The sequence below is a fragment of the Meleagris gallopavo genome, chromosome 1 (genome assembly GCF_905368555.1).
Source record: "Meleagris gallopavo chromosome 1, MGAL_WU_HG_1.1, whole genome shotgun sequence".
Lineage (NCBI taxonomy): Eukaryota > Metazoa > Chordata > Aves > Galliformes > Phasianidae > Meleagris > Meleagris gallopavo.
The window spans coordinates 76,840,982-76,866,267 of record NC_139404.1 but is presented as its reverse complement, the minus strand read 5'-3'; the positions used below and the strand labels follow the sequence as shown (position 1 = coordinate 76,866,267).

The window sequence follows — 25,286 nt, the reverse complement described above, 5'->3', positions numbered from 1 at the left end:
ATTGCTTGTGTTATGTCACATTGTATTGTGTGTAATATTTAAAATAGCCCATATTTCAAATCAAAAGGAATCTACTTTTGAAGAAGAACCACAACATTTCACTCTGTTTTATCAAAGAAATAATTGTAAGAAGTTGTAAGGCTCTCATTTTTGTAGATTTTTCATTCAGAAAATTTTTCATTCATTCATTTTCACTGTTGCTTCTGACACTCTAACTTTGCCACTTTGTAACTTACTGTGAATGTAACTCTAGATACAAACAGAGGGTTTTACCCTGTTCCTGGTCCTCCAGTCTTTTTCCAGATTCAGCCCAGTGATCGAATGGTTGGACTTCATGACCTTAGAGGTCTTAAACTAACCTAAGTGATTCTATGATTCACAGTCTGAATAGTAGATTCTTGCTTATATTCTTGCACTAAAAGGAGGTAAGAGTGGCACAGAAAGTTGCTTCCAGTGCATTATTTTCATATTTGAAGCTGAGGTTCTGCCCGCTATTGGGGATATCCATTATTTAGGCCACAGCTGGAAATTAAAGCAGAATGGAAGCTTTTTAGTATCTAGAAATAAGGAAGAACTTAGCCTATGTGAAATTTGACCTTTAGTGTTTAGAAACTCATTATAGTATGGAAATACATATAACTGTAAGCGAGGGTTCCATAAAACAATAGCAGATGCTATACTGCAACACTGATTTCAGGAAAGCCTTCAGTGACCAGACACAAATCAGTAATTCCTGCTGCTACTTTTGTTCTGCTGCAGTGTGTATCATCCAGCATGAAGCTGGCAACTGCACCGAGCAGCAAAGTTATCACAATCTGGCATCCCCATGGAAAGCTTCACTGCAGAAAGACAGACAGTGGGAAAGGCCCAGTCCAGTCCCTCAGCTCCGAGGTTTGGTCGAGGGAGGACCTATCCAGGGTCTCTCTGGAAAACGCTGGGTAGGGGGCTGAGGAGGGGTCTGCGAACAACAGCAACATGAATCGAGGAAGGAACCCAGTGCCGCGGGTATGAAAGGAGAGTGGGTGAGCACCCTCGGGAGTCCCGGCAACAGGAACACAGGAGTCCGAGATGGCGGCAGTATGTGGGGGGAGTGGTGATGGCAGCGGTACACAGGAGCCGTGACAGTACCGGCTGCTGCCACCTCGGCCGTCCCCCTTTACAATCACGCAGCGCACTAAACTGGGCCTTCCCAAAGGAAGGCAGCTTGAGGGGGAAGAGCACGGAGAGAGGAGGAGGGGCACGTCAGGAGTAGCCAGGAGAGGGCGGGGGTTGGGAAGGAGAGGCTGAATCTTGGAGAAAGGGAAAGCAGCAGATACTGGTAAGCAGGATAAAAACAGAGAGGGAAAGGGAATCTGCGTGGGGAGAGGGGAAAAATATTCCCAGAGAAGGGCAGGGAGGAAGGCATAAGGATTGGGACTGCTCGCAGGTGTCGGACTTCTTGAAAACATCTGTCCGCTGCGCCTGGGGCCCAGGGACAAAGCGGCAGTGGGAGCGGAGCAGGAACAACCCAGTACTGGCCCACAGAGATGGTGTGATTTACACGGTGCAAATGGTCTTTGTCTAACTTTTCTGATGTCAGGAAGCAGCTCTTTATAGATCTGGCGGGAAGGGCTTCTGTGAAAACTGCTTGAGTAATTCTAGGGTGTAAAGAGGATGTCGCTGAAGTCTCACCAAGGATATTGTGGCGGGTGAGCAGGCCAGCAGCGAAGGACGTGAGGCTGGCGGAAGAGATCGGAGGAAGAGAGCCGTGTGGTCGGGTCTCTGCTGTTCGAGGGGGAGAAGGGGTGGGGTGAGAGAACAAACGAGGTACTAAAGAATGTGATTAGAACTCCTAAAATTGTACGGCTTTTTTTCCTGGTATTTGCTTATCAAAGACTGTGTTACTGGAGCTCGGATTGTCCAGAGAGACCCTCCCCCAAGCTCATTTCTCATGTCTTTTGCCGTGTGCAAGGCAAGGAGAGAAAAGCTGCATGAAGTGATGTCACGGTTTCTGTGCTCACGGAAAGCGCTTTCAAAATCAGATACTTTTCAAACATGCATGGTTGATTTGGTCTCATTCTGTGTGGTTTTGTTGCTCTGGTTGTTTTCTCCTTCTCTATTTTGTTTGTGCTGCCTTGGAAGACTTTGAATCAGGGAGGCAGGGATAGATTTATACTGGCATAGATTTCTGATTATAGTGGATCAACATAGGGAAGGCTTTGTGGCCTTTTCTGGGGATAGCATTGTTTAATATTCTTGTGGGAGACAATAGACTGTTTGTTTGTGTCAGAGGAAAGCCATTCTACTCTATTCTTCAAGATGCTGAAAAGTTACTACTTCTCATATTAAACTGTGGTGTGGGAAGGACTGTTGCTGTGTTAGGTAATTTAAATTTGCCTTTTGTGAAATGATTTCACTGTCTCTGAAGTCTCGTTTGCTGTTACCACACTCATTTGGTTGAAGAGAGGACTAAATTTCACCTGCCTCCCCAACAAGTTACAGAAATAAGAAATTCAAGATGGTGAAGCATATCTCCCAGGGGCACTGTCCATTAATAATGATATCAACTCATGCAGATTGATAAGGAAGGAGAGTGAGAGGGTAAGTGGAAAGAACAAAGTCAAGTAAGGGGAAAAGAATAGTTGCTACTAGGCATATTTGTTACAAACAGAAGTGCTGCCTCAGCTGGGACATGCAAGGGAGATTCCCCTCTTCCTTGTAGTGTAGTTACTGATCATAAACATGCAGTCTGGATTTGGATGCATGTCTTGTTTAGTCACAGCAGATCCACCTGCCCTGAGCCACTAATATAAGATCACATAACTGTTTTTAGGGCTTTCTTCATTCCCAGTTTGAGATCACTCCAATGCTGAGGTGTTTTGAAGTAAAAAAATAAAGCCCATGTTGTGACTTCAGTTTGTTTTGCTAGCCTCATGTAATTGCAGGTGACTGTATTCCTGTATCACCTTTTGCATGTATGTGCTTTTAGTCAAATTACATGTGCAGATTTTTGTTCCTTTTCATGTATGGATAGCTCTATAATCCCTAGATGTTCTTATCCTCTGTTCTGAGTTCTCTTTTATTTGACTTACTCTTTTAGAGGAACACAGAATAGTAGGTATGGCTGTGTGTTTACTAGTAAAGACCACTACTCAAGGAACTGGAGCTCGTGTGAAGCAGGACTGTTTCCTCTCTAATCACTGAAACCATGCAGAAAGACTTGCTCCCTTGCTTTGTTCTGAGGTCCTTAGCTCTTCCAAGCTATTAACTTCGGTAAGAACACCTTAGGTTATAGAGACTGTTTTTAGAGGGGATTAGTTAAGGAATGTCTTCTCTTTACTTTTGCCCAAGGCCGTTACATTTTTCAGCTTCTGTATTTCATTTGCAGGCTGACCCACTGATACGGTATAAATGCTTTTTTGGGGAAAGGAAATTACTGGTCCTAAAGAGACAGCAGCTTACTTACAGTATGCACTGCTTCTGGAGGCTGCCAGCACACTTATCTGACAAGATAGCTGATACCTCAGCTGTCTGATAATTGTCTTAGATAGGTATAAACCTATACAAATTCACTGTGTACGTTTCACTGTGCTAAGGTGTACCTGTTTTCCCTCTTATGTCCTGTGATACTACATATGCCATGTGGAGAATGAAAATCATATGAGATTGCTATGGTTTGTCCGCTCTTACCCCGTGTATCTCCATTAAGAAAGTGTTGCTTTGTGGCCAGTTCAGCCTCCCTTGAATTTCTATGAGACTTACACATGCTCTTTCCCTGGCCTCAGGAACGCTTCCCTCTACAGGTCTGCTCCTGCTAAAACCTGCTTTTCCTTGTTAAGCATTTATTATTCCTTAGTAGCTCCTGTGGGAAAGATTCTCCTAAAGTCACTGAAAATCAGTGCAAACTTCTTGGCATACTGTTTACATTTCATGGTTTATTTCTCATTTCTGTTGCCATATTTACATGTGGTTATTGTACACATATGCAATAGAAGATACAAGAAGTAGAAACCAGTATGTATGGTCAAGCTAAATGTATATAGTGATTTAGGAACCAAAAAGGGTAACAATATATACATAATGGGCACTATTGTGAATAGCGTTTGTGAAGAATATTCCAGAGAGGGTGCTTTCCTTCATAAACACATAATGAGGTTCTTTTTTTTTCTTTTTCTTTTTTTTTCCTCCAGAAATCCAAAAGACTTTTCTGTGAAGAGAAAAGCTGGTTAAAGCTTTAGGAGGAAACTGAAGAGTCTGCTATAATTTTGTCAGTATTTTCTTTTTTATATTTTTCTTAAACATTCTTTAATATTATGCTACTATTATGTCTTACTGTTTCAACTGTCAGGAAGCTTTATATCACCTTACAGCAATGCAGCTAGCATACTTTTCTAGCTGCTAACTCTACAAATTCAGCAAGTTTTCAAATCTTTACAACCTTATTAACAAGCTTCTCCCTGTTGAGACGTGTGCCAGACATCCCTCTTCGCTCCGTATTTGTTCTCTTTGGTAGTGTCATGAACTTCAGGGGATCTGTAAGAGTATAAATTGCAAGAATTTAGCAAGTAATCTGTAGATGTTGTGCAGCAGAAAACTTGCTCTCCTATGTGCTTACAATTGAGCAAGGCAAGCAGACTCTCAAAAGAATAAAAACTTCTTAATTACTCACGTCAGCTACATGTGAGGAGTAAATCTGCTGAGTAAGAAAATGCCATTTTATATCATCACTCTTGTGTTCAATTTACACTTGGAATTTTATATTTAACAACAACAGAAAAAAACTACGCTAGCACTTTCTTCTGAGAAACATGTGTTGTTCTTTGAAATATTCTTCTGCCATCAGGAACAGAATTTTTTAAATGTACTATTGATGTTTTAAGTTACTTTGCCATTTTGGGTTTGGCTTTTGTGCATGTGTATTTTATTTTTAAAGTATTTATTTTATGAAGGGACTGGCACATGGTTACTTGTGTGTGTGCTGTTTGTTTTTGTTTATAATACAAAATGCTGTATTTTGTCCTAAGAAAAAAGAAAAGTGTCCATGGAGCAGGCTAATGTTCCTGTCAGATATTTGATGACTGTTCTGGACTAAGTACATATTTCTGATATTTGATGACTGTTCTGGAGCTCTGGAGACCACTTTTGAGCTTGGGAATCAAGCTTACCTTATTAGTTTTCTGTGCTTCCAAAAGCTTCTGTATTATGCTACTCAGGGCTTGTTTGCCAAGAAAATGGTTATTCAGTTGTTTCATGTGCACGTGTGTACACACATGCATATGTACATGTGCCCATGTACATGCACAACTGCACTTAAGAGGAGAATAAAAGTGCTATCTTGGGACTCAAGAGATTACTGGATAGAGTCAGCCTCTCCAGTCTGAAAACTGATGCCTTACATATGAAGGCTAGATCCTTAAGGCCCTGATTCACCTTAGGATGGAAATTCTTGCCTGTCCAGACCTGTAGATCAAAGCATCCATGACTTCATTTTCAGACAGTCTTTGTTTTGTTTTGTTTCCCCAGGCTTACCATGTAAATGATTCCTCTGCTGATTCTGGAGTTTCTAAGTGCAGCTTTTCTCTGTGTCATGTCTGTGGAAAATATTCTGTATGTTTAAATCATATAATTAAACCCTAGAAGAAGAGACAGAGGATTACTATCTATCTTTTTTTTTTTTCTTCTGTTTTAGTAAGCTTTTGATTTTTGAAAGGTAAAGCATGGCATACTGGTGTACCTCCAAGTTTTGTAAAGCTTTCAGATCTCTCTAAATGACACAATTTCTCTCCCACTTAATGTAAAACACACGATATGAATGTCTTTGGCCCATTTGACCACTTCAGAGGCACTGTGTGGGATGGAGATGCATGTGTGAGGCTCTCAGCATCACACAACAGGTTCTCACAGATCCTGAGGATGTCTACAAATGGAACCAGGTTTCCTTGGCAGAACTGTTTTTTCGTCCTAATTATTCTTCTTTAAGAAGAAGATGGAATGTCACGAGGGATATCATTGCAGACATTCCTAGACAAATTTTGAATTGAAATTATTCAATTTGGAAATTCAAGCTTTGGACTGTTTATAAAAACTGAACTTCCAAATGTTCCTTTACTCACAGCTTAGCTCAGTTTAATCTCAATAAACATTTCTTAGTACAGAAATACTTTCTGTACTAAGGAAGATACTTGGAATTACTTCTTTTGGCTTTGAGCCAGGAAGAATTGCTGCTGGAAATACAGCAAGATTGGAATCCTTTCTTGCAGTTTTCTCCCAGATAGTTCCTTCCCTTGCTAAAGCTAGTATGCTTTGAGCTAGTGCCAGCAGCAATGGGAATGCAAATGTACTGGCATTTTCACTTTTCAGTGACTTTACTAATCCCATTTGGAGCATGGTTGTTCATAAAAGGGCCATCATTGTAGTATGAGGAATTCTGTTGAGGAATGTTCAATTAATTACTAGCATAGAAAGTACCTTACTGGCCTTCTCCACTAGTACCTCCCTAAACATACTTTGGGTCTTAGCAGTGTAACATGAATTGATAACAAATTGTGTTGACCTAATTATAAATTAGTTTTCTGTTCAGATCTAACTGATAAACAGAGACTTAACAGAGGGAATTTTCTGTAGTTTGCATGTGTGTTAGTGTTGTGTTCCACTAGGGCATACAAATCTGGGAGTCGGATGCTTAAAAGTAATTAGTTTTCTTTTTGTGCCTTACTATAGCATCATTTTGCTCAGGGCCTCAGACTATTTACCAAGAAGACGTTTTTTGAAACAGCATTATGGGAATGATGCATACCTTGTGCTCTTTGTTTCAGCCAAAAGTCCTCCAAAAGTTGACTGAATGAATCATGTTGACAATACAATTGCTTGTTTCTCATGGATAATTTTACTGAACTAGAATTTGCACTGGATGCTGCAGGTTCCTGCAACTCAGGAACCAAAATAGTGACTAAGTACATACTGCTTGGAGAGACGGATTTAAAAATTGTTACCTATATACTTTTTATTTTAAAACCCTTATTACTCCTGCAAGAGTGTGTATCAAGGTGAAGGTAAAGTGTAAAGCAAATTAATTAGTATTTGGAAACAGGCTAAAAATAAAAATAATATTCAATTATTTGAAAGAAGGAATTAGGCTAAGGCATGTTTTTCTTCTGTCTTTGTTAAAACAACAGCTGAACAACTCTAATTGAAAGGATCAGAATTGAGTTGTTACACTTGTCTTCTTCTCTTGGCTGATAGTGTATGCAGCATACTATATACAAAACTATAGTGTACAATAGTATTATAAAATACTGTAGGGAAATAAATCAGAGTGTTAAGGATGAACTTGCCTTAAAACATCAGAAAATTATTTTAAATGAAACTTCAGAGGATTATTTTGAAAAAAGCTGTTCTTTTTGTCCTCCTTATAATAGGAGATCAGTCCAATGCTATTTTTCTGATGCCTCTGAACCCGTGATGTTGAAATTGGACAATCCCTGACTTTGTGGCAGAGATGTAAATACACATGAGCAATTTGCGTTTGATCGTTTGAACTTCTGTGCCAGGGCACTGGTGAACTGAGAGCTCAGTGGAGAGCAACAGAAATGCTTATACAACTGGAGGGACTTTTTTTCCATGTTATTAAAAAGCACCAGCTTAATGATGACTAAAAAGGTCTTGCTCCTCTGTATCTGTAATACCTGGGAGATAATTTATAAGATCCCAGTATGATGTTAAAGTAATATGGTTCTCTCGAACTGCCCAAAGTAAATGATTTCAAGTTCAGTATTAAGATATGTTTTCTTCCATCAGAGAAGTAGTTGAAGCCCTACTGCTTATGTCATTTAAAAACAAAACAAAAACCATTCCCTTGCCCCCCCACCTCCCCCCATAAAAAACAAACAACAAAAAAAAAACAAAAAAAAAACCCAAGCGTAACTAACAAAGCTCAAATGAACACAAGGAACACACAGAAAAGAGTCTTGCTTTTGACTGTGGGCAGTAGACCAGAAGTCATAAAATAAAGATGCCCTTTCCCTTTATTTGGTTATTCATATCATAATCTCTCCAGCAACTGGAGAGGGAGACAGCCTTGCTGTCAAAAATGCATCTAGGATCTGCTGTTCTACAAGAGAGAACTAGAGACCAGTACCTGAGGAGAGGAAGTGGTGTATTGTCCTTGCTTCATTTGAAGTGTAATCCTTTGGTTTTGATGTTGAACTTGATTGTATTAAGAGTAATGAGTCCCAGTATCGATTTAAATAAGCTTTTGAGACACAGAGGAGCCAGGATGAGCTCTGAAGTTTATATTTTATTCCTTTCTTCTCTGTCAGTGAAAATAGTACAACCATGCCTTCCTTTTTCCTCTTATATTTTTTTCTATTCTTGTGAGGTATTAGTGACACATAATGCTTCTGTTTCTTGAGGCTGGAAACAATGAACTGGAAATGTAGGATGGAGGAGGAAGAGAGAAGGACATGACAATAGACTTTATTGCTCTGCCAGTGGCAAGTTTAGATTTTTGGTGGGGCTCTCTAACCTGCCTTCAAGGCACATCACTCCCTGTGGTGTTTCACTCAACTCAGCAAATTGTTCCACCCAGCCATTCACTTTCAGGTCATCTCTATCTTCTTCGGAACATAAATCTCTTCTTCAGGCTGCCACTTCTGCCTCACTGCTCTCTCATCTGTCTCCTAAACAAGAGCTGACTTTGGGCAACCAGATATATAGAATCAGAAAAGGAGCCTAGTCTGAGCCTTGAATTGTCATTAATCTATACTACTGTCCTGTAATAAATATCTGCATATCATTTACAAAAGATTTAATCTAAAAGATAGTATTAAAGTAAGATGTTTTTGAACTTAAATGGGACAACAATATTCTATGTTCTTTTTGCTGGTTTCAGTCATTGTAACACGTGAGACCAAAGTACCATGAGACAAGTGAGGACTGAGTCTGAATGAAGATTCTGGATAAGGAAGCTGGTCAGGAGAGAGAAAAACTGGAGAAATCAGCTATTTTCTTAGGCCTAGAATAAGTTCTAGTTTCATAATCCCTGACTCTGTGCTCTTATTTTGCCTACAGGGATTGCTACCAAGATAGCTTTTTGATTGCGTGTTACATCCTCATCCAAAAATGGTTCGGTATAGACTGAAGTTAGTGTTGGTGTGCAGTTCTGGGGACAATGTCCAGTATAATATAGGCTTACTGTGTAGTGCTTTGATGCCTGATAACAATGTGGAGCTCATACTGCTGGTGGAAAAGACCAAATTCCTGTCTTGGTAAACAGTGATCATATACAAGCCATTTTCTCTCTGTGTGTTTCATAGTTTTGTGCGTGTATTTCCATATCCCCCACTTCACATTCTGCAGCTAAAGCCTATACATTGTATAGCCTGTTGTTGCAGAAAACGAAATGTAAGTGAATTAATATGACTGAAGATAATATTTATTTCCTAGTTCCATGCTTACAGATCTAAAATTAGAGAACTTACCTTTGCAATAGGAGATGAAGGGGTGTAATTGGATAAAAGCCTGATGGCAAATGCATGGAGTGGGACTGGAGAAGGAGGTTTTGACAGTAAGACGAGGACACCAAAAAGAAAAAGTGATGTGAATATGCTTCACTGTTACTTGTGCCTTGCTGTGTTTTACAAAGAAGCATTCTGTGTTTACTTCTCTTATCAGAAATAAAACCAGTGATGATAAATAATGCTCATATTTAAATAATTTCTATAAGTAAGAGTAGCCTGTGTCTGGAAATGCTTGCAGACAACAGTTTGAGATCCAAGCTGTTTCACACCCCAAGGCCACAAGGCAGATTAAAATGAAAAAAATAGTTACAATTAACCCTTAAATCATAAAGTATGTTATCTGAAAACCCAAAGCTGCATCTTTGGAGCCAGAAGGGAGAGATTTCTAGGTTTATAAAAAGACCAGCACTTAGATGAGGATGTTTTAATATTAGTTATTTCTGTAGTCATTTTGGAAAGGCCAGTTTCTCTCATGGAATTAAAGTCAATTTCAAAATGTAGGAAATTTCCATAGAATTTGAACTTCTTTTTTTTTTTTTTTTTTTTTTTAACTGCTATCAGTGATGATGATGCTAATGGACAACATACATTTGATTACTGTGAAAATGAACAGTGTGCATTTTCTACCTATGCCAAATATCCTTGCTGTAAAGCCCTCATATAGTGAAATCAGAGGTGAAAAAAATAAATGCTTTTTAAAATTATTTACTGTAGATTAAAAAAATAATAATAATATTAATCTTTACTAATGAAAACTTTTGTCCACAAAGGTTAATTTGAGTAAAGAAAAACATTCTCTGTCGGTTTGCTTTTTCCCTCCAGCATATATTTTAAATATTCGTGCATAGATCTTGGTTTATATATAGCTTTATGTGGCATGCTTGGGAATATTCTTAACTGAGAATTGGAAAGAGCATTAAGATAAAATACCCCTTTTTCTTAGTATTCTAAGCTTTTATTATCCATGTCTTACTTTCATACGACCACTATCTTCCCCTCACCCAACCCTTCAGGGCCTTGATTTCTTTTCCAGCATCATGACAGTGCCCTTAAGGCCCTTTTGCAGTTCTGTGCTTAGTTTGTCTATGCAGATTTGCAGATGATCTCTCAGACAGGGCAGAAAGTGTCAAGGTTATTAGTCTGATTTGTGACATTGTTCTTCTTGCCCTTACTAAAGCTGTGGCTGGCATCTTTGTTATTTTTCCATCCACTAGGAATCAGAGCTTGATATATACAAGAACATTAATTTCAGATGCAAAGGAGACAGATCAGAATTAATGAAAGGATGAGAACACAATTTTAGGGACATATTCTTCAAGTCAGACATCCTTTGCTTTAGTACTGTTCGTGATAAAGGTTTATTCTTGTTCGGATTTTTTTTTTTTCTCAAATAGGCTTGCTCAATTATCCTTATCCCAGAAAGAGACTTTAGCTTTCTTTATTTGCATACAGGGAGAGTCTGCTGGGGGCATATGCCCATATGGTCTCTCAAACCATCAGAGGATGCAGCCTTTTTTATCCTTTCTTCCTGACCGCATTATCCCTCCTCCTACCAGCTGAAGTACTCAGAGGTTACAGAGTTGCTGATTTGCCTAATACATGTTCCCCCTTGTATGTGACTCCCCTGTGTATCATACATCACCTGTATAATGAACTCCAACTTTACATCACTTGGGGCAAAGAAGTTAATATTAATTAGCCTATTAAGCCTGTGTAGTAAGTCCAAGTTCGTAAATTCAGGTTGTCAATCGACCTTCATATCTGAAGCTTTATTGGGTCAATGTATAAATACATCAAGTGGAGGGGAATTTGTAAGCATCTGCCCAACTTCCAAGCAAGGATACCTTGTTTACAAACCTCTTTTATCTCATTTTCCATGTCTTTTTTTTTACTTCTGACAAAATTGTATGTATCTTTTTCTTTGAATTTTTTCAAGTTTGTTGAAATTGTAGGTGTCACTTCTTTAAAATTATTGTGAAACCTGAAGAATTTACTTAAAATTATTTTCTGTCAGTTGTACAAGAGAAAGAAACGCTGATTTTTTTTTTTTTTTTTTTTTTCCAAAGAATTTGAACTACTACCGATTTTTTTCACCTAGAAGTTTTTGATATAATCACTTTCAGGGATACCCAAAGTCAAATCTCCTATACCTATAATTCTTTGCTTAGGATTTTGGAAAGAAAATCTTTTACATACTGCTACAAAAAAGGTTTTATTCTATTCCTGAGAAGCTGAAAATTATCTATTTTTTGTCTCTTCAAAACTGTATATCCTTCTTTTACACAGATAAAAGAATACCTGTAAAAGCTAACAACTGAAACTGGAAGATAGATGGTATGTCCACATATTATAGAAATGCACTGCAAAGGTCTGTTCATGCTACGGGAAGTTTCCTGAGAAACATTAGAGTAAAACTGATTATAAGAGCACAGTAGAATCATACTTATTTTGCTGTTCTCTCTTCTTTCTGCAATCTCTTACGGTATGAAAATTCAACTAAAATAACCTCTGTGCCATTCCAGTTCCTATTATTTTTAGGAAAGTTTATATCAGATAAGTGATTGGTTATGTATACATTCTATAATGTGTTTAATAGAATAAATCTGAGGTTTTGTATCCAGGTGTTAGTGTTAGAAACTTGAGTGTAATTAACAGTGTTTCTTTGAAAACTCGTGATTAGTATGAGACGCTTATGAATCATTATAAAAACTGTCAAGTCAGAACCTGGGAGGTGCCAAGAGAACTTATGCAGGAGCTATAACGTACATTTTGTGGTTCTTACTACACATTTAATTCAAGTACCTAGCAAGCAAAGAAAGGATCTTTAATTTGTATCTTTAATTTTAAAAGTCTGACTACTGTTTTTTTTTTTTAATTGCAATAATAACAAAATGGATACTAACCTTTTGATAAGCATAGCAGAAATGTAATGGAAAGGAATGGGAAGAGTCGAAAGAAACTCAGGGCAAAGGCAAAGAATTTGTGGTAAGGAAGATAAACTGGGGTGACATCTAAAGCTGTGACACATAGCTAGGTAAACGAGAAGAGAAATTTAAAGGAAAATACTGTGGTTAGCTAAAAAGGTGCCAGTTCTGAGTATGGGAGAGGTTGAAAGACTGCATGCACGGACAATTCCTCTGATATCTTTAGGCTGCATGACTTACCAGGAGGAGTTTAGCGGTCCATAGTTCTTCTTTTTTACACAGTTAAACATTTCTCACATTAACTTCATGATTTTAAAACTCTTAGTGGTAAATTATGTGCTATTCTACCCTTGTTCACTTCCTGTTTGATTTATAGAAAGATTTCTGTGAGTAATAGTTAATGTAATTATGCTTAAAGGAAGAAGGTAGGCAGTATTATGTCATGTACGATGTGCTGCAGACATTGAGTGACAGCTTATAGCAACAGCACTGTAAGCTGAGCGGATAAGCTTTATCCTAGTAAGGTTCATGACCATATTTGCAAGGGTATCTCTGTGTAAAAGAAGAAAACTGGGGGGGTGAAAGGCCTTTGATTTGATGTATGACACTATTGTGATTTCCCATTTAACACGAATGGGAAGAAGTATTAACTCCTAAGCATGATGAATCAGTATAAATTAATTGATTAAGTAGTTTATTCACTTCCTATAGGTTGTGCTCATCTATCTCCACAGAGGCATAATACACATTTAGAAGTCACAGTGCAAAATGTGAAAAAGGAGGAAAGATTATACTAGCTCAGATGTTGTGCATTTATTTTGCATATAGATGCTTTGTATGAGGAAGAAGTATAATAAATATGAGGGGCATTTGTTGAGTTAAGTATATTATAGGGAAGCTATACTCATGTACAGACCTAGAGGAGTCAGTTAACAAAAAAAACAAAACAAAACAAAAAAAAAGAGAAGCAGCAGCATTCTTTCAGTGGGACAAAACAAGGTGATCTGGAAAAGTTCTTAGATTTGAGAAAGTTTTTTTAAGTATCCTGTGTGGGGAAGTTGTATGCAAACATTAGATTTGGAGGAGAGGATAGTGGCTTCTATAGCAAGGACAGGTAATCTGAAAGCAGTTTTGGAAGAAGTAGTAACCTGATAAAGTCAGAGAAAGGGACTTGTATGCACAGCAGAAGTGGGCAATGTAAAAGTTGAGATGGTTTGAGGTTTCTGTTTAAGTAGTTTGGTGTAAGGAAGGAACAGTAGGGGAACTGAAGAATTTTAGATGAGTGTCTTTGAGCATAGTCAAATTCTGCACACATCAAGTGCTGGGAGGGAAGGCACAGCAGTAGTTAGCAGTGTACGGGCATGGCAGTCAGTAATTCAGGGAGGCCAGAACTCCTCTCCAACTCCTCTATGTGCTTTGTTGATATTCTCCTTTTCCTTTCATTGTGGTATAACCATTTTTTCATCAGGCTGTAGAAGAGGCAGAATCCAAAAATCTGACAGATTTACCTTTTTAACTGCTAAACTAAATCTAGCTTTTTGCTTTAGCCACAATTAATTTTGGGGAAAAATAACTTTTGAGTATAGTCCAGACAGAAGTCATATGGTGCATTATAAAGAGTCTAACATTTACAGGACACAGGACCTAGTAGAGTAAATTGGAGAGGTGTTGAAAGAGGGATAGATGCACAAGTAGGGAGGAAAGGAGAAACAAAAAGTTACTTCGGGGACAGAATTATTTCTGTGGCCTCTTGGTAGAAGACTTGTTTAGTTGTTTTGCAGTAGCAATCTGATTTGCTCTTTACATATTGCACAGTAATTTCACAACTAGGATTAAATACCTGTACCCAGAGTAAACTTATGTTCTGTTTCCTGCTTTGTCATTCAGAAGTTCTGTAACTGAAATAGCTTGAACAGTGGACTGCTTCCATCCCACTGATGGAAATGAAAAGATGTTTCTTCAATTTTTGATTTTTATTTCTGCATTAATCTGTTTTCAAAATGAATGTTTAAAAGTCCCTATATCTTAAAATTTATCTGGCCTGAAAAAGGCCTTTTGGGTATTAGAATATTAGAGATTAGCTGGAAGGCAGAAGCTGAGTATTAATATTTGCACTTAGAGCAGTCAGACAGGCAGTCTTGTTTCCAGTGGCTCAAGAAATAGTCTTCAACCCTTTTTCTGGAAGACACTGCGATATGCTAGTGATACAGGTTGGTTTGTTTAGCAATAGGTATTAGTATATCAGTTTAAGAACCAATATATTTGCTTAGTGAAAGGAATCCATAAGTGATAATTATGAAACATTTCATTTCAACTTTTGTGAGTGAACAGCCTTGTTTTTCCTCAATAATTTTGCACTGGGAACATTACAGAATACTTTTATCTTCTGCCTCAGTGATTTTGTCTCACAAGAAGTATTGGAGTCACAATAGAATACTTCTGTCTTTTACCTGAAAACGCGTGAGGACATTTTCCTTAGGTTCCACATACATTGTTTTTCAAAAATTGGCTGGGGCCTACTAAGCTGTGGAAATCTTTCATACTGGGGAAAAGTGGAGGAAAGCAAGTCAGAGGTTTCAGTGACTAAGCTGATGGTGAAAAAAGGGGAAGAAGTAGGTGGGCACTCGACCACCTTCAATACCATTCAGCATGCCGAAAGGGACATTATCACGTATCTGTGAGACCTTGAAAAAGTGAATTATGTACTCCAATGTACTGCATACATATGCCTTAACTGTTGAAACCTAGAACCTGAACTCAGAGGGTGCACTTGCTCCTCAAGTTGCCTGGTGTGCATCTTGAGGAATAAAGGAAGGCCGCTCTCTAACACCACATAGGAATTAGAGTTTTCTTCACAGATTTCAGATGACACTAGGAGGGTTTTCTGATCATTCTGCCTGAAATTTTCTCCTTTTTAGTTTTATCTTGTGATATTTTTCTTCTGTGGTATTTACAAGATTCTTAAACTAATACATAGCACCTACATTACCTCCATCTGCTTTTATAATCTTCACTTTTACTCAGTTGTGTGTAACTGATTTTCTTTTCTTCGTAAATAACTTCCTTGAATCAAAGTTTTTTCTTCCCTTTAGTTTCATACATCTTTTTTCTGATGTTGAGGATGCTTTTGGTTTGGTATTTTGAAATCTCAGTAGGAGTAATGCAGGAGAGAACTATTCCATTTCATATGGTAATTTCTGTTCATCTTTAACAAAGCAAATCAAATTCCACTCCACTGCCTGATCTCATACTTTCCAGGCTGCTGCTTCTCTTCCACTTGAAAACTGTTCAATCTCCCCTTTGCAGAGTTTTCAGATAATTTCACTGAGCCTACCCTTTTTAATTACAACCCTTCCCTCCCCTATTTCATCTGAGCTACTAGCCCATTTCCTATTTATATTGCTTTATATATATTTTTCTCTTTATCTCCTTAGCCATGCTTCCCTATCTTCCCTGTTTTCAGCATTCTGCACAAAGAGCACCTAAAAAAACAAAACACACTGTTCTTCGCATGCAACCTGCATGCTACCATGATACTTCTCTGGCGGATGAAGAATTGGGCAGATAGGGCCAGAAACACTTTCCTTAGTAAAATTATTGTACTGGATTGATGTAACGCAGTCTTGGATTAGCCTCCATGCTTTCCCATACTGTGAGAGCAGTCTTGATGTTAGGTACTTAATATCAGCGTTGTCATAGTGTTGGTTTTTTTTGTTTACCTGTCTTTTACTTATATAATAAATTTGGATTTGTAGTGCAGGGTTGCTGTTTGATCTAAAAATCATTGTGCTTGCTTCCTGACTAATGTCACATTTATAGGGAAAAAATGCTGTCCATCTTCAGTACTGTAGCAAGACTCTTGCTGATGCCATGAATGTCTCAGAATCTGTGTTTATTGGCAGCATACAAAATAATTGAGAATGAAGGGTGATGGGTGGGAGGCATGGGAATATGGTACATACTGGGTCTTTGCTACTCTCTTACCTGTAGCTCAGTAGTAAGTTATACAGTAAGTGTATAAGTGTCAAGTCTGTATTATTGTGACTTAACTTCTGTCTTTCCTTAACCAGTATTTCAGTGTGAAGGTTTCTGCTTTGACTTGATGTCAACGGTTTATGGGCTGGTTCCAAAACACTCAAAGGTACCAAAACACTCCAAGCAACCTCTGAACAATTCAAGTGAGTGGTGTGTGTTTATTGGATATGTTGGAGTCTACAGAGAATCTTCATGGATTCTAATGCTGACATCAGTGCAAGAAGAGTGTCAGGAATGGATTGGCTCTGGATGGTCTGCTTCTTTCATCTAGTCACTTCGCTAGAAGGTAAGAATAGATTTCATATAATTCTTAAGAGAATTGTCTTTAGAGGAAAAAAGTGTCTTCAGGATGCTTGTTCTAGTAAAGATGATCATTAAACAAATGTCTTTCTTGATTATGATGGCTGGTCAGTAACTCCTGAGATATAAAAAAATATTTATTCATATTGATTCTAGAGGAAAGGGCAATATTGTATCTAGAGAGGACAACACTCATGAAAAACTAGAAATATTCATTAGTGAGACTACTGGCTACCTCGGAAGTGAGGGTCTCAAATAATAAACTTACTTGCCCCAGGAATAAGCTGATTGTTCATGCTTTGCATGTATTTGGTTCTCGTGTTCCTGTTCTTGCAGCATGTTAGTGAAGTAGTCTCTAAAGCTTTGTACTGTTCTACAGATGTCATGGAATTGTGTCCATGATGGGAACAGCAGGCCCACAGGCCTGGAAAAGAAGGAAAGAAAAAAAAAAAGTGTCAGTAGTTCATAGGTTGGTCTGGCCTGGTCCTGTGACTAATGAGACAGAGGACCCACAGACCCGTACTCCAGGAGAGGGGAAAAGGGGAAGGGCAGGGAGATAGTTAATGGGTCTAAAAACAGCAGTGGCAATGATCTGAGGAATGTTAATTTACTAAACATGATATCAGAATGTAAGATAACACAATAGAACACAATTCAATTGGAATCGAGGCCAACAAATCAAACAAAATGAGAGAGTGTCCAAACCGAAGACCTTACTCTAAAGCTGCAGGCAAAAAGCAGCAAGGTGGCATGTGCTCCTCTGCAGCGAACAAAGAAAGAGAGGCTCCTGAGCTGCCAGGAGCTCCACCTCCCTTCCTCTGGGTGCAAAGTCCTCTGGGGAATGCAGCCCCTTCCCTCCCCCTCTGAGAACCAAGCACCCAGAAACAGTGGTCCACGGAACTGGAACATTAACTCTTTAATACCCAGTACTTTACATGATGTTATGATGTGAAATACTGACAACAAAAAAATAATAAAATCACAAAGCCACAACAACAGGGCAACATCCGGAAGGCTGAAATCAGGAATTTTTGCCCCTCCATCTGAACTATTTGTCTCAAAAAATAGACAGGGAGAGAATGCCTTGCATTAAGAAGAGGTAGCCTGTGTTAAGCCAGCAGAAAAGGAGACAAAAGGAGAAAAGAGTAATGAGAAAGCAGAAAAGTCAGGAATGGGAGGAAAAAAACTAAGAAAAGAGGAGAAGAAAGAATAAATGATAGGATGGAGGATTGTGAGAACAGTATATAAGATGGCAGCTATGGGAGCAAGATGTAGAAAGTCAGAGGTATTTTTGAAAAAATCCTATTTGTTTCAAGAAGTATCCTTGCAGCTGCATGTGCTCACTGAACTGCACTACATTGTGATGAATGCTCATCTCTCTCACACATGAAAGCTTCCGAAAAAGGAGAGGAATCAAAGGGAGACAGGGAAGGAAAGACCTGGAGGGACAGAAAGTAGAGCAGTAGTGATCTAAGAAACAGCCAGTGAAGAATGGATAGAAAAATTGTTGTTGTTGTTGTTGTTGTTGTTTTTTCTTACAGTGAAGAGAAAATCTTGCTAAATTATTCCTTCACTTAATAGAAGCAGAGAGGAACAAGGGGGAAGTTCGGAGAGGAAATAACAATATAACAAATCCTTAAATATTTGGAACTGTTTGTTACTGATTTTTTACATTATTTTTAAAAGTACAGTAAGTGTTGTTATATGCTTGTGTAACTGGTAGAGGGAACTGAGATGCAGAAGGCAGGAAAAATGTCTAAACATGAAGTAACTCAGTGATACCTGCAAGAACATTTTTAGAATCTCTCCTGTAATCTTTCAATCATTACAGACTTTAGAAAATACTGTGTGATACAACTTCACAGATAGAATAGGACAGTTAAGAAGTGCAGCTGTCCATAAGCTGAAGTACAATCCTCAGCTCAGTCAGGGAAGGCAGAATCTTACATTGTGATAGTATTATGTCATCCTGGGATCACACTCCAAAACTAATTTGAATCACACATGTATTTCTGTTGTGGTCAAAAGGCAAATAACAATTACGTATTAGTGGAAGGAAAGTAAATGATGATTACCATGTAAAAAAAACACCATTGGTTTATTACAGTTATCCATAAGAAAGAAATGACGGCCATAGACATTCTGTTAACTTATGGTCATATGTAGTAGAAACTTGAAACTTCAGACTAGAGATTTAAGTTGAGAAATATAAAGAATATTCACTTTGGTCTTCAAGAAATCTTACTAAAATATTTTAGTGTCTAAAATACTCTAAAGCACCAATGTTCTTGGTGACTGGAAAAAAAGACAACATCACATCAATTTTTAAGATGGTTAAAAAGGATGATCCCAGGAACTATCAACATGTCAGTCTCACATTTATTGGGAGAAATCATGGAGAGATCCTCCTGGAAGTTATGCTAAAGCATGTGGAAGACAGTGAGGTGATGTGAGAGAACTAGCGTGGCTTCATCCAGGGCAAATCCTGCTTGATCAACCTAATGGCCTTTTATGATAGTGTAACTGCACCAAAGGACAAGGGAAAAGCCACTGATGTCATCTATCTGGATGTCAGTAAGGCCTTTGACAGTACCTTACGACATCCTGCTCTCCAAATTGAAAAGATATGGATTTGATGAGTGGACTGTTCAATAGACAAAGAACTGGCTGCAGGATTGAATCCAGAGAGTGGTGATCAATGGCTCACTGACTGCATGGAGACTGGTGATGAGTTTAACCCAGAGGTTAGTGCTGAGACTGATACTCTAATATCTTCATTAATGACATTGACAGTGAGATCAGATGCAGCCTCAGCAAGTCCGCAGATAACAGCAAGCTGTAGAGTGCAGTCAGCACACTAGAAGGACAGGCTGCCATCTAGAGGATCCTAGACAAGCTTGAGCAGTGGGCCCAGGTAAAACTCTGGATTTACTGAATATCACAATGCAAGGTTTTAAACCTGGATTGAGGCAACATCCACTACCATACAAGCTAGAGGATGAAATGACTGTGTACAGCCCTGCCAAAAAAGACTTGGGGGTATTGGTGGATGACAAGCTGGACATGAGCCAGCAGTGTGCCCTCACAGCCCAGAAAGCCACCTATATCCTGGGCTGCATCAAAAGAATTATGGTCAGCAGGTTAAGATAGGTGATCCTGCCCCTCTGCTCTGCACTGATGAGACTTCACCTGGAGTACTCTGTTCAGATGTGGAGTCCTCAATACAGGGGAGGCATAGAGCTGTTGGAGTACGTCCAGAAAATGATTCAAGGAACATCTCTCTTATGAGGACAGACTGAGAGAGTTAAGGCTGTTCAGTCTGAAGAAGAGGAGGCTCTGAGGTGACCTGATAGTGGCCTTTCAGTATTTAAAGGGAATCTACAGAAAAGAAGGGAACAGACTCTTTAGTAGGGTTGTTGTGATAGAACAAGGGGAAACGGTTTCAAGCTCAAAGAGGGTAGATTTAAGTTAGATACTGTAACAATCAGAAAGATTAATGTGATAGAATGGTGATACAAGAAGTGTAATGACAAAGGGACTAATAGAATAGAATGGTGTTATAAGGGAAGGTAAAAAGGACTGTTCACCCATCTCTAAAGATCCAGGCTCACAGAAGAAAACTCCACCAAGGAGGAATCTCCAGAAAGAGACCCTTCCCTAGTGGCAGCCAGCCTTTAAATGGGGTCTAAGAGAAGTGCAGCCAGGCTCCAACCCTTCCAGTTGCACAAGTGAATTGCCTTCACCTGTGCTCCCAGGGCTGACCAGGTCCTTTCCCCAGGTGCTCAATCAGTAGTTCAGGCCATGACTCAACAGTTACCATATAGATAAAGGAAAAAATCTTTTACAGCAATAGTGTGAGGTATTGGAGCAGGTTACTTTGAGATTCTGTGGGTGTCTTGTCCCTGGAGACTTTCAAGGTGAGGCTGGACTAGGTCCTGGGCAACCTGATCTAGCTGCGGATGTCCCTGTTCCTTGTTGAGGATTCGGACTAGGTGGCCTTTAAAAAGCTCTTCCAACACTGAGGTTTCTATCATTGTGAAATACATCTCAACACCAGCAGAAGAGAATTGACTTAATGGGTAAAATCAATCAAGACAATATTTCTTTCAAGATTTTCTTAGACATTTTCTTCTCAAACAAAACTTTAAAATTTTCTATCAGTGGAAAAACAATATTGCTAAAAACTTAATACAAGTAGTTAAGGAATAGAAGGAGAAGCTGGAGAGTGGAATAGAAAAATAGACAAAATATTCAAACCAGCCTTCTATACGTTCTTAAGAGTGCTATTACTATTTATGCAGAATGCTTTTCAAATATAATGAATGTGGTACCCTTTTACGGTACCTATTTGAACTTTAAACTCCTCACAACTAAACAAGTTCTTGTGTGCACTTTAAAATATTGTTTGCTGTTGTCAGTGGAAAATTTTTATGTCTAAAAAAAAGTCATTAGGCTGAATTAATTTGATACAATTCTAGAATGGAAAATATATATCCAAAATTTTCCAGACATGATTTGTAGAGTAAAAAACAATTTGAATGGCAAGTATGAGATAAAACTGCTTTGGAAACCAAAGACATTTGTAAACTTTTTCAACTTTATACGGTGACATAAGATTGCACAGTGTTTCTCATTAAGATTGTGCTTTATAATGTCTGTGGCTTTTCAAGAGTTTCTGAGATTTTAACTTTGGGATCATTATTTTTCTAACTTCATACCGGATGTTAAAAATGTAGACATTGTTTTTCCTTGTTTTTGAAAAATCCTGAAATAAAAACACACAGAAATATTATATCTGTGAGTAGCTACTCGTATATGCTTGGTATTTCTCTTTACAGTTTGCCATTTAATATTTCTGGTAAATTAACCTTCCCAATCATAAAAGCTAGGAAACACAGAGTTTAAAAATGGTTGATGAGCTGCAGTCAAAATATTGGATAGTGAATCATAACTCGTTAATTAAATAGCTCTTATTAGGGCTGACAATTTAATTTTCTGTGAAATATTGGTTTTGTTTTGATTTATAAATGCTTACAACTGTAAACACAAGTAGAGTTCATTTTGCAGTACCAAAGAAGTGATGTATTCTGCATGTGAGTGACTGCATTTATTTTACAACGAATGATACAGATTGCTGAAAGATTGGACAGTCTTTCTAAATGTCTTCTAGAAGTTCAAGATAAGAGAGGATAATACTGCTGCTTTGGTAACTTCTTGTATTAATGTGCCTCCTTAGCAAAAGGGAAATATGGACGCAAAAGTCTGAGAGTTCAAGTATAGTATTCTTATTTAATTCTTACCCTACCTTCTCTACATACTGTCTGACATCTTGGGTCGTTTAAAGCAGCTTAGTGATTGCTAAAATCAGTTAATATTGAAGTGGAGGAAAACTTTTCAAGGGTAATCTTCTGAATAAAAATGCTTGAGAGAGATGAAATCCACCTCACAAAGCAAGGCAAAAAGTTTTTGACAAGTGGATGGCTAACCTCGTATGGAGGGCTTTATACTAGGAACAATATAGAAGAGAGAGCAAGCAGCAGCCCTGTGAAGAAGTCACTATCAGAAAATAAAAGGCATAGGGTGATGTGATAGAGGTGTCACAAAATCAACAAGATAGGGTGTAAGCAATGCCACCTTCTGCACTTGCTCGTAGGCAAGGAAATTCCTAATAGGCATTGTTATGGAGAAATCCCCCCCAACCTTTTCTTGGAACACAGCACACTGGGGTGTCTCTGTTAATTGTCTGTGTAGTAATGCACATATTATCTTGAATTAACAAGATGAATTAGAGATATGTGTTGCATGGCTATGAACTTGTTGGAATTGCAAAGAAATGGTGATGTGTTTCCTGTGACTGGAACACTGCAATGGAGGGATACAGTCTCTCCAGGAAGGATAGGCTGGGAAGACAAGTACTGGCTGTTGCTCTTTGTGTGAGAAAAAAGCTGGAGTGCTCAGAACACTGCCTGGGGATGGATGAGGAGCCAGTTAAAGGTTAGGATTAAAAGGAAGACCAGCATAGTTGTTTTTTTTTTGTTTGTTTGTTTGTTTTGCTGCAAGCTATCTGACCAGGAAGAAAAGTAAGTGAAGCCCTCAACAGACAGATAACTCATGAGGCTCTGATCCTCATAGAGAACTTCAAACACCCAGATATTTGTTGGAGGGACAACACAACAAGACAAGCAATCTGGGAGGCTGCAGGAGTTTCTTCCTGGAAGTGGCAGGAATCAATAAGGAAAGGTGTTAGGCTCATATTTGCCAAAAAGGAAGTGTGAAGATCAAAAGCAGCTTTGTCTGCAATTATCATGAGATGGAGGAGTCCAGAATCCTGAGGGCATGCGGAACAGTGAAAATCAAGCTCACAACTCTGGATCTTAGGACTGTAGACTTTGATCTCTTCAAAGAACTTCTTGAAAGAACCCTGTTGAATAGGGACCTGGGGGGAGGAAGAGCCCAAGAAAGCTAGTTAATATTCAAGGATCACCTCCTCCAAGCTCAAAAGCAGTCCATTCCAATGAATAAGAGATTGGGCAGAAACACTAGGAGACCAGCATGGATATGAACAAGGAACTCCTGACCAAGCTCAAGCACATGAAGAAAGTCTGCAGAGAGTAGAAGAAAAAATGGGTAACCTAGAAGGAGTATAGAGATGTCATCAAGGGAGAAAGTTAAGAAAGCTAAAGCCTTAGCAGAATTGATTCTGGCCAAGGGTGTCAGAGATAACAAAAAGGGCTTCTGTAAGAACACTGGTGACTAAATGAAGACTAACACAGATCTGGGCTTTTTGCTGAATGAGTTGAAAACACAAGACATGGAGTTGGGAGTTTTTACCTTAGAGAAGGCTCAGGAAGATCTTATAAATGTAAGCACCTGAGATGCAAAGAGGACAGGCTTTTTTCATTTGCGTTAGGTGACAAGACTGGAGATAGTGGGCACAAACTGAAACATGATAGGTTCTGTCTGAACATCAGGAAACATCTCTTTAGCAGTAACTGAGCAAAATAATATGTTACTTGGAAAAGCTGTTTGGTCCCCTTCCCTGGAAATATAAACGGTTATACTAACATAGATCTGTGCAACCTGCTTGAGGAGAGAGTTGGGCAAGATGGCTCCCAGATGTCCCTTTCAAGCTAAACCATTCTATGAAATAGCATTTACTTGTATTGTATACAAAGGAAGGTTGTAATGGATATCAGTTTACTTGAATGGGAAAAAAAAAAGTGAAATTATCTTTTTGTCATAGAATCACCAAGGTTAGAAAAGACTTCCAAGATCATCCAGTTCAACTGTTCACCTACCACCAATATCTCTCCAGAATACCATGTTTCTTAGTACAACATCTAAATTTTTTTTGAATACCTCCAGGGACAGTGACTTAACCACCTCTCTGTACAGCCTGTTCCAGTGTCTGACCACTCTTTTGGAGAATAGATTTTTCCTAATATCCAACATGAACCTCTACTTGAGGCCATTCCTTCTAGTCCTATCACCACTTACATAGGAGAAGAGGTTGACCCCAACCTCACTACAACCTTCTTTGAAAGTTTCCCCAAGCCTTCTCTTCTCCTGACTAAACAATTTCAGTTCCCTCAGTTGCTGCTCATAAGATTTGTGCTCCAAATCCCTCACCAGCTTCATTGGCCTTCTCTGGACATGCTCCAGGGTCTCTGTCTTTCTTCTTGCAAGAGGCTCTAAATTCAACATAATACTTGAGGTTGCAGCCTCACCAGAGCTGAGTAGAGGGAGACAATCACTTCCCTGCTCCTGCTGGCTACACTATTTCTGATACATGCCAGGATGCCATTGGCCTTCCTGTCTATCTGGGCACACCGCTGGCTCACGTTTAGCTGAGTGCCAACCAACACCACTTCTTCCATACAGTCTTCCAGCTACTCTGCCCCAAGCCTGTAGCACTGCCTGGGTTTGTTGTAGCCAAACAACTGGAGGAATCCACAGTGGGTGTGCCTGTGCATTTATTTTGTATTTGTATGTGTGTTTATCAGTGAGCAAGAGTGTCTGAATAGCAGCAGCTGGAGTGGGGATGCAAGTTTTGGGTGCTCATACACTTAGGTGCCAACAAATGGACAAAACATGTACCTAGAGGTCAGTTACTGGAAGGTCAATGTTTGAGGACAATTATTTCAGGGATCCGTACAGTATATAAATACGTATATATATTTCCCACTAACAGACCTGCATCCTGACCAACCAGAAAGGTGAGCAGGATGAGGCCATTGGTGGTGCTGTCATGACTGGTGAGTGTTTCTGTCTGTGCTGATCTTCTTGGCTAGACATATATATGTGTGTAATGCCTACATGTTTGTGTGTATGTTGTGTGTATGCCTATTAAGAATTCACACTCAACCTCAATATTGGTTGGACCCGGGGAATGTTCAACCGTTGTGTAAAACTTGGGCACACTGAGCTGGATCAGACTTGCTTCTGACAGATAACTGGATTAAGCAGAACCTAACAACATGTTTTTAGACAAGACCAGAAAATGGTTTCTCTTTCCGGAACTCTCAGAGTA

The 25,286-nt window shown here is 38.8% G+C and overlaps 1 protein-coding gene across 4 annotated transcripts in view; it reads left to right on the top strand.

Moving 5' to 3' along the window:
- Positions 1 to 1,244: 1,244 nt before the first annotated feature.
- Positions 1,245 to 25,286, top strand: part of LOC104909217 (ephrin type-B receptor 5) — a 72,167-nt gene continuing 48,125 nt past the window's right edge. For 2 of the 4 annotated variants that reach the window (XM_085236026.1, XM_085236010.1), the window contains exons 1-3: positions 1,245 to 1,318; positions 4,170 to 4,246; positions 16,492 to 16,742. In XM_085236026.1, the coding sequence (XP_085092152.1) occupies positions 16,649 to 16,742 (94 nt within the window). In that variant the 5' untranslated portion in view covers positions 1,245 to 1,318; positions 4,170 to 4,246; positions 16,492 to 16,648. Of the gene's footprint in view, positions 1,319 to 4,169; positions 4,247 to 16,491; positions 16,743 to 24,947; positions 25,012 to 25,286 lie in introns of all 4 variants that reach the window. The other 2 variants (XM_010717471.4, XM_010717465.4) reach the window with 2 other exon arrangements.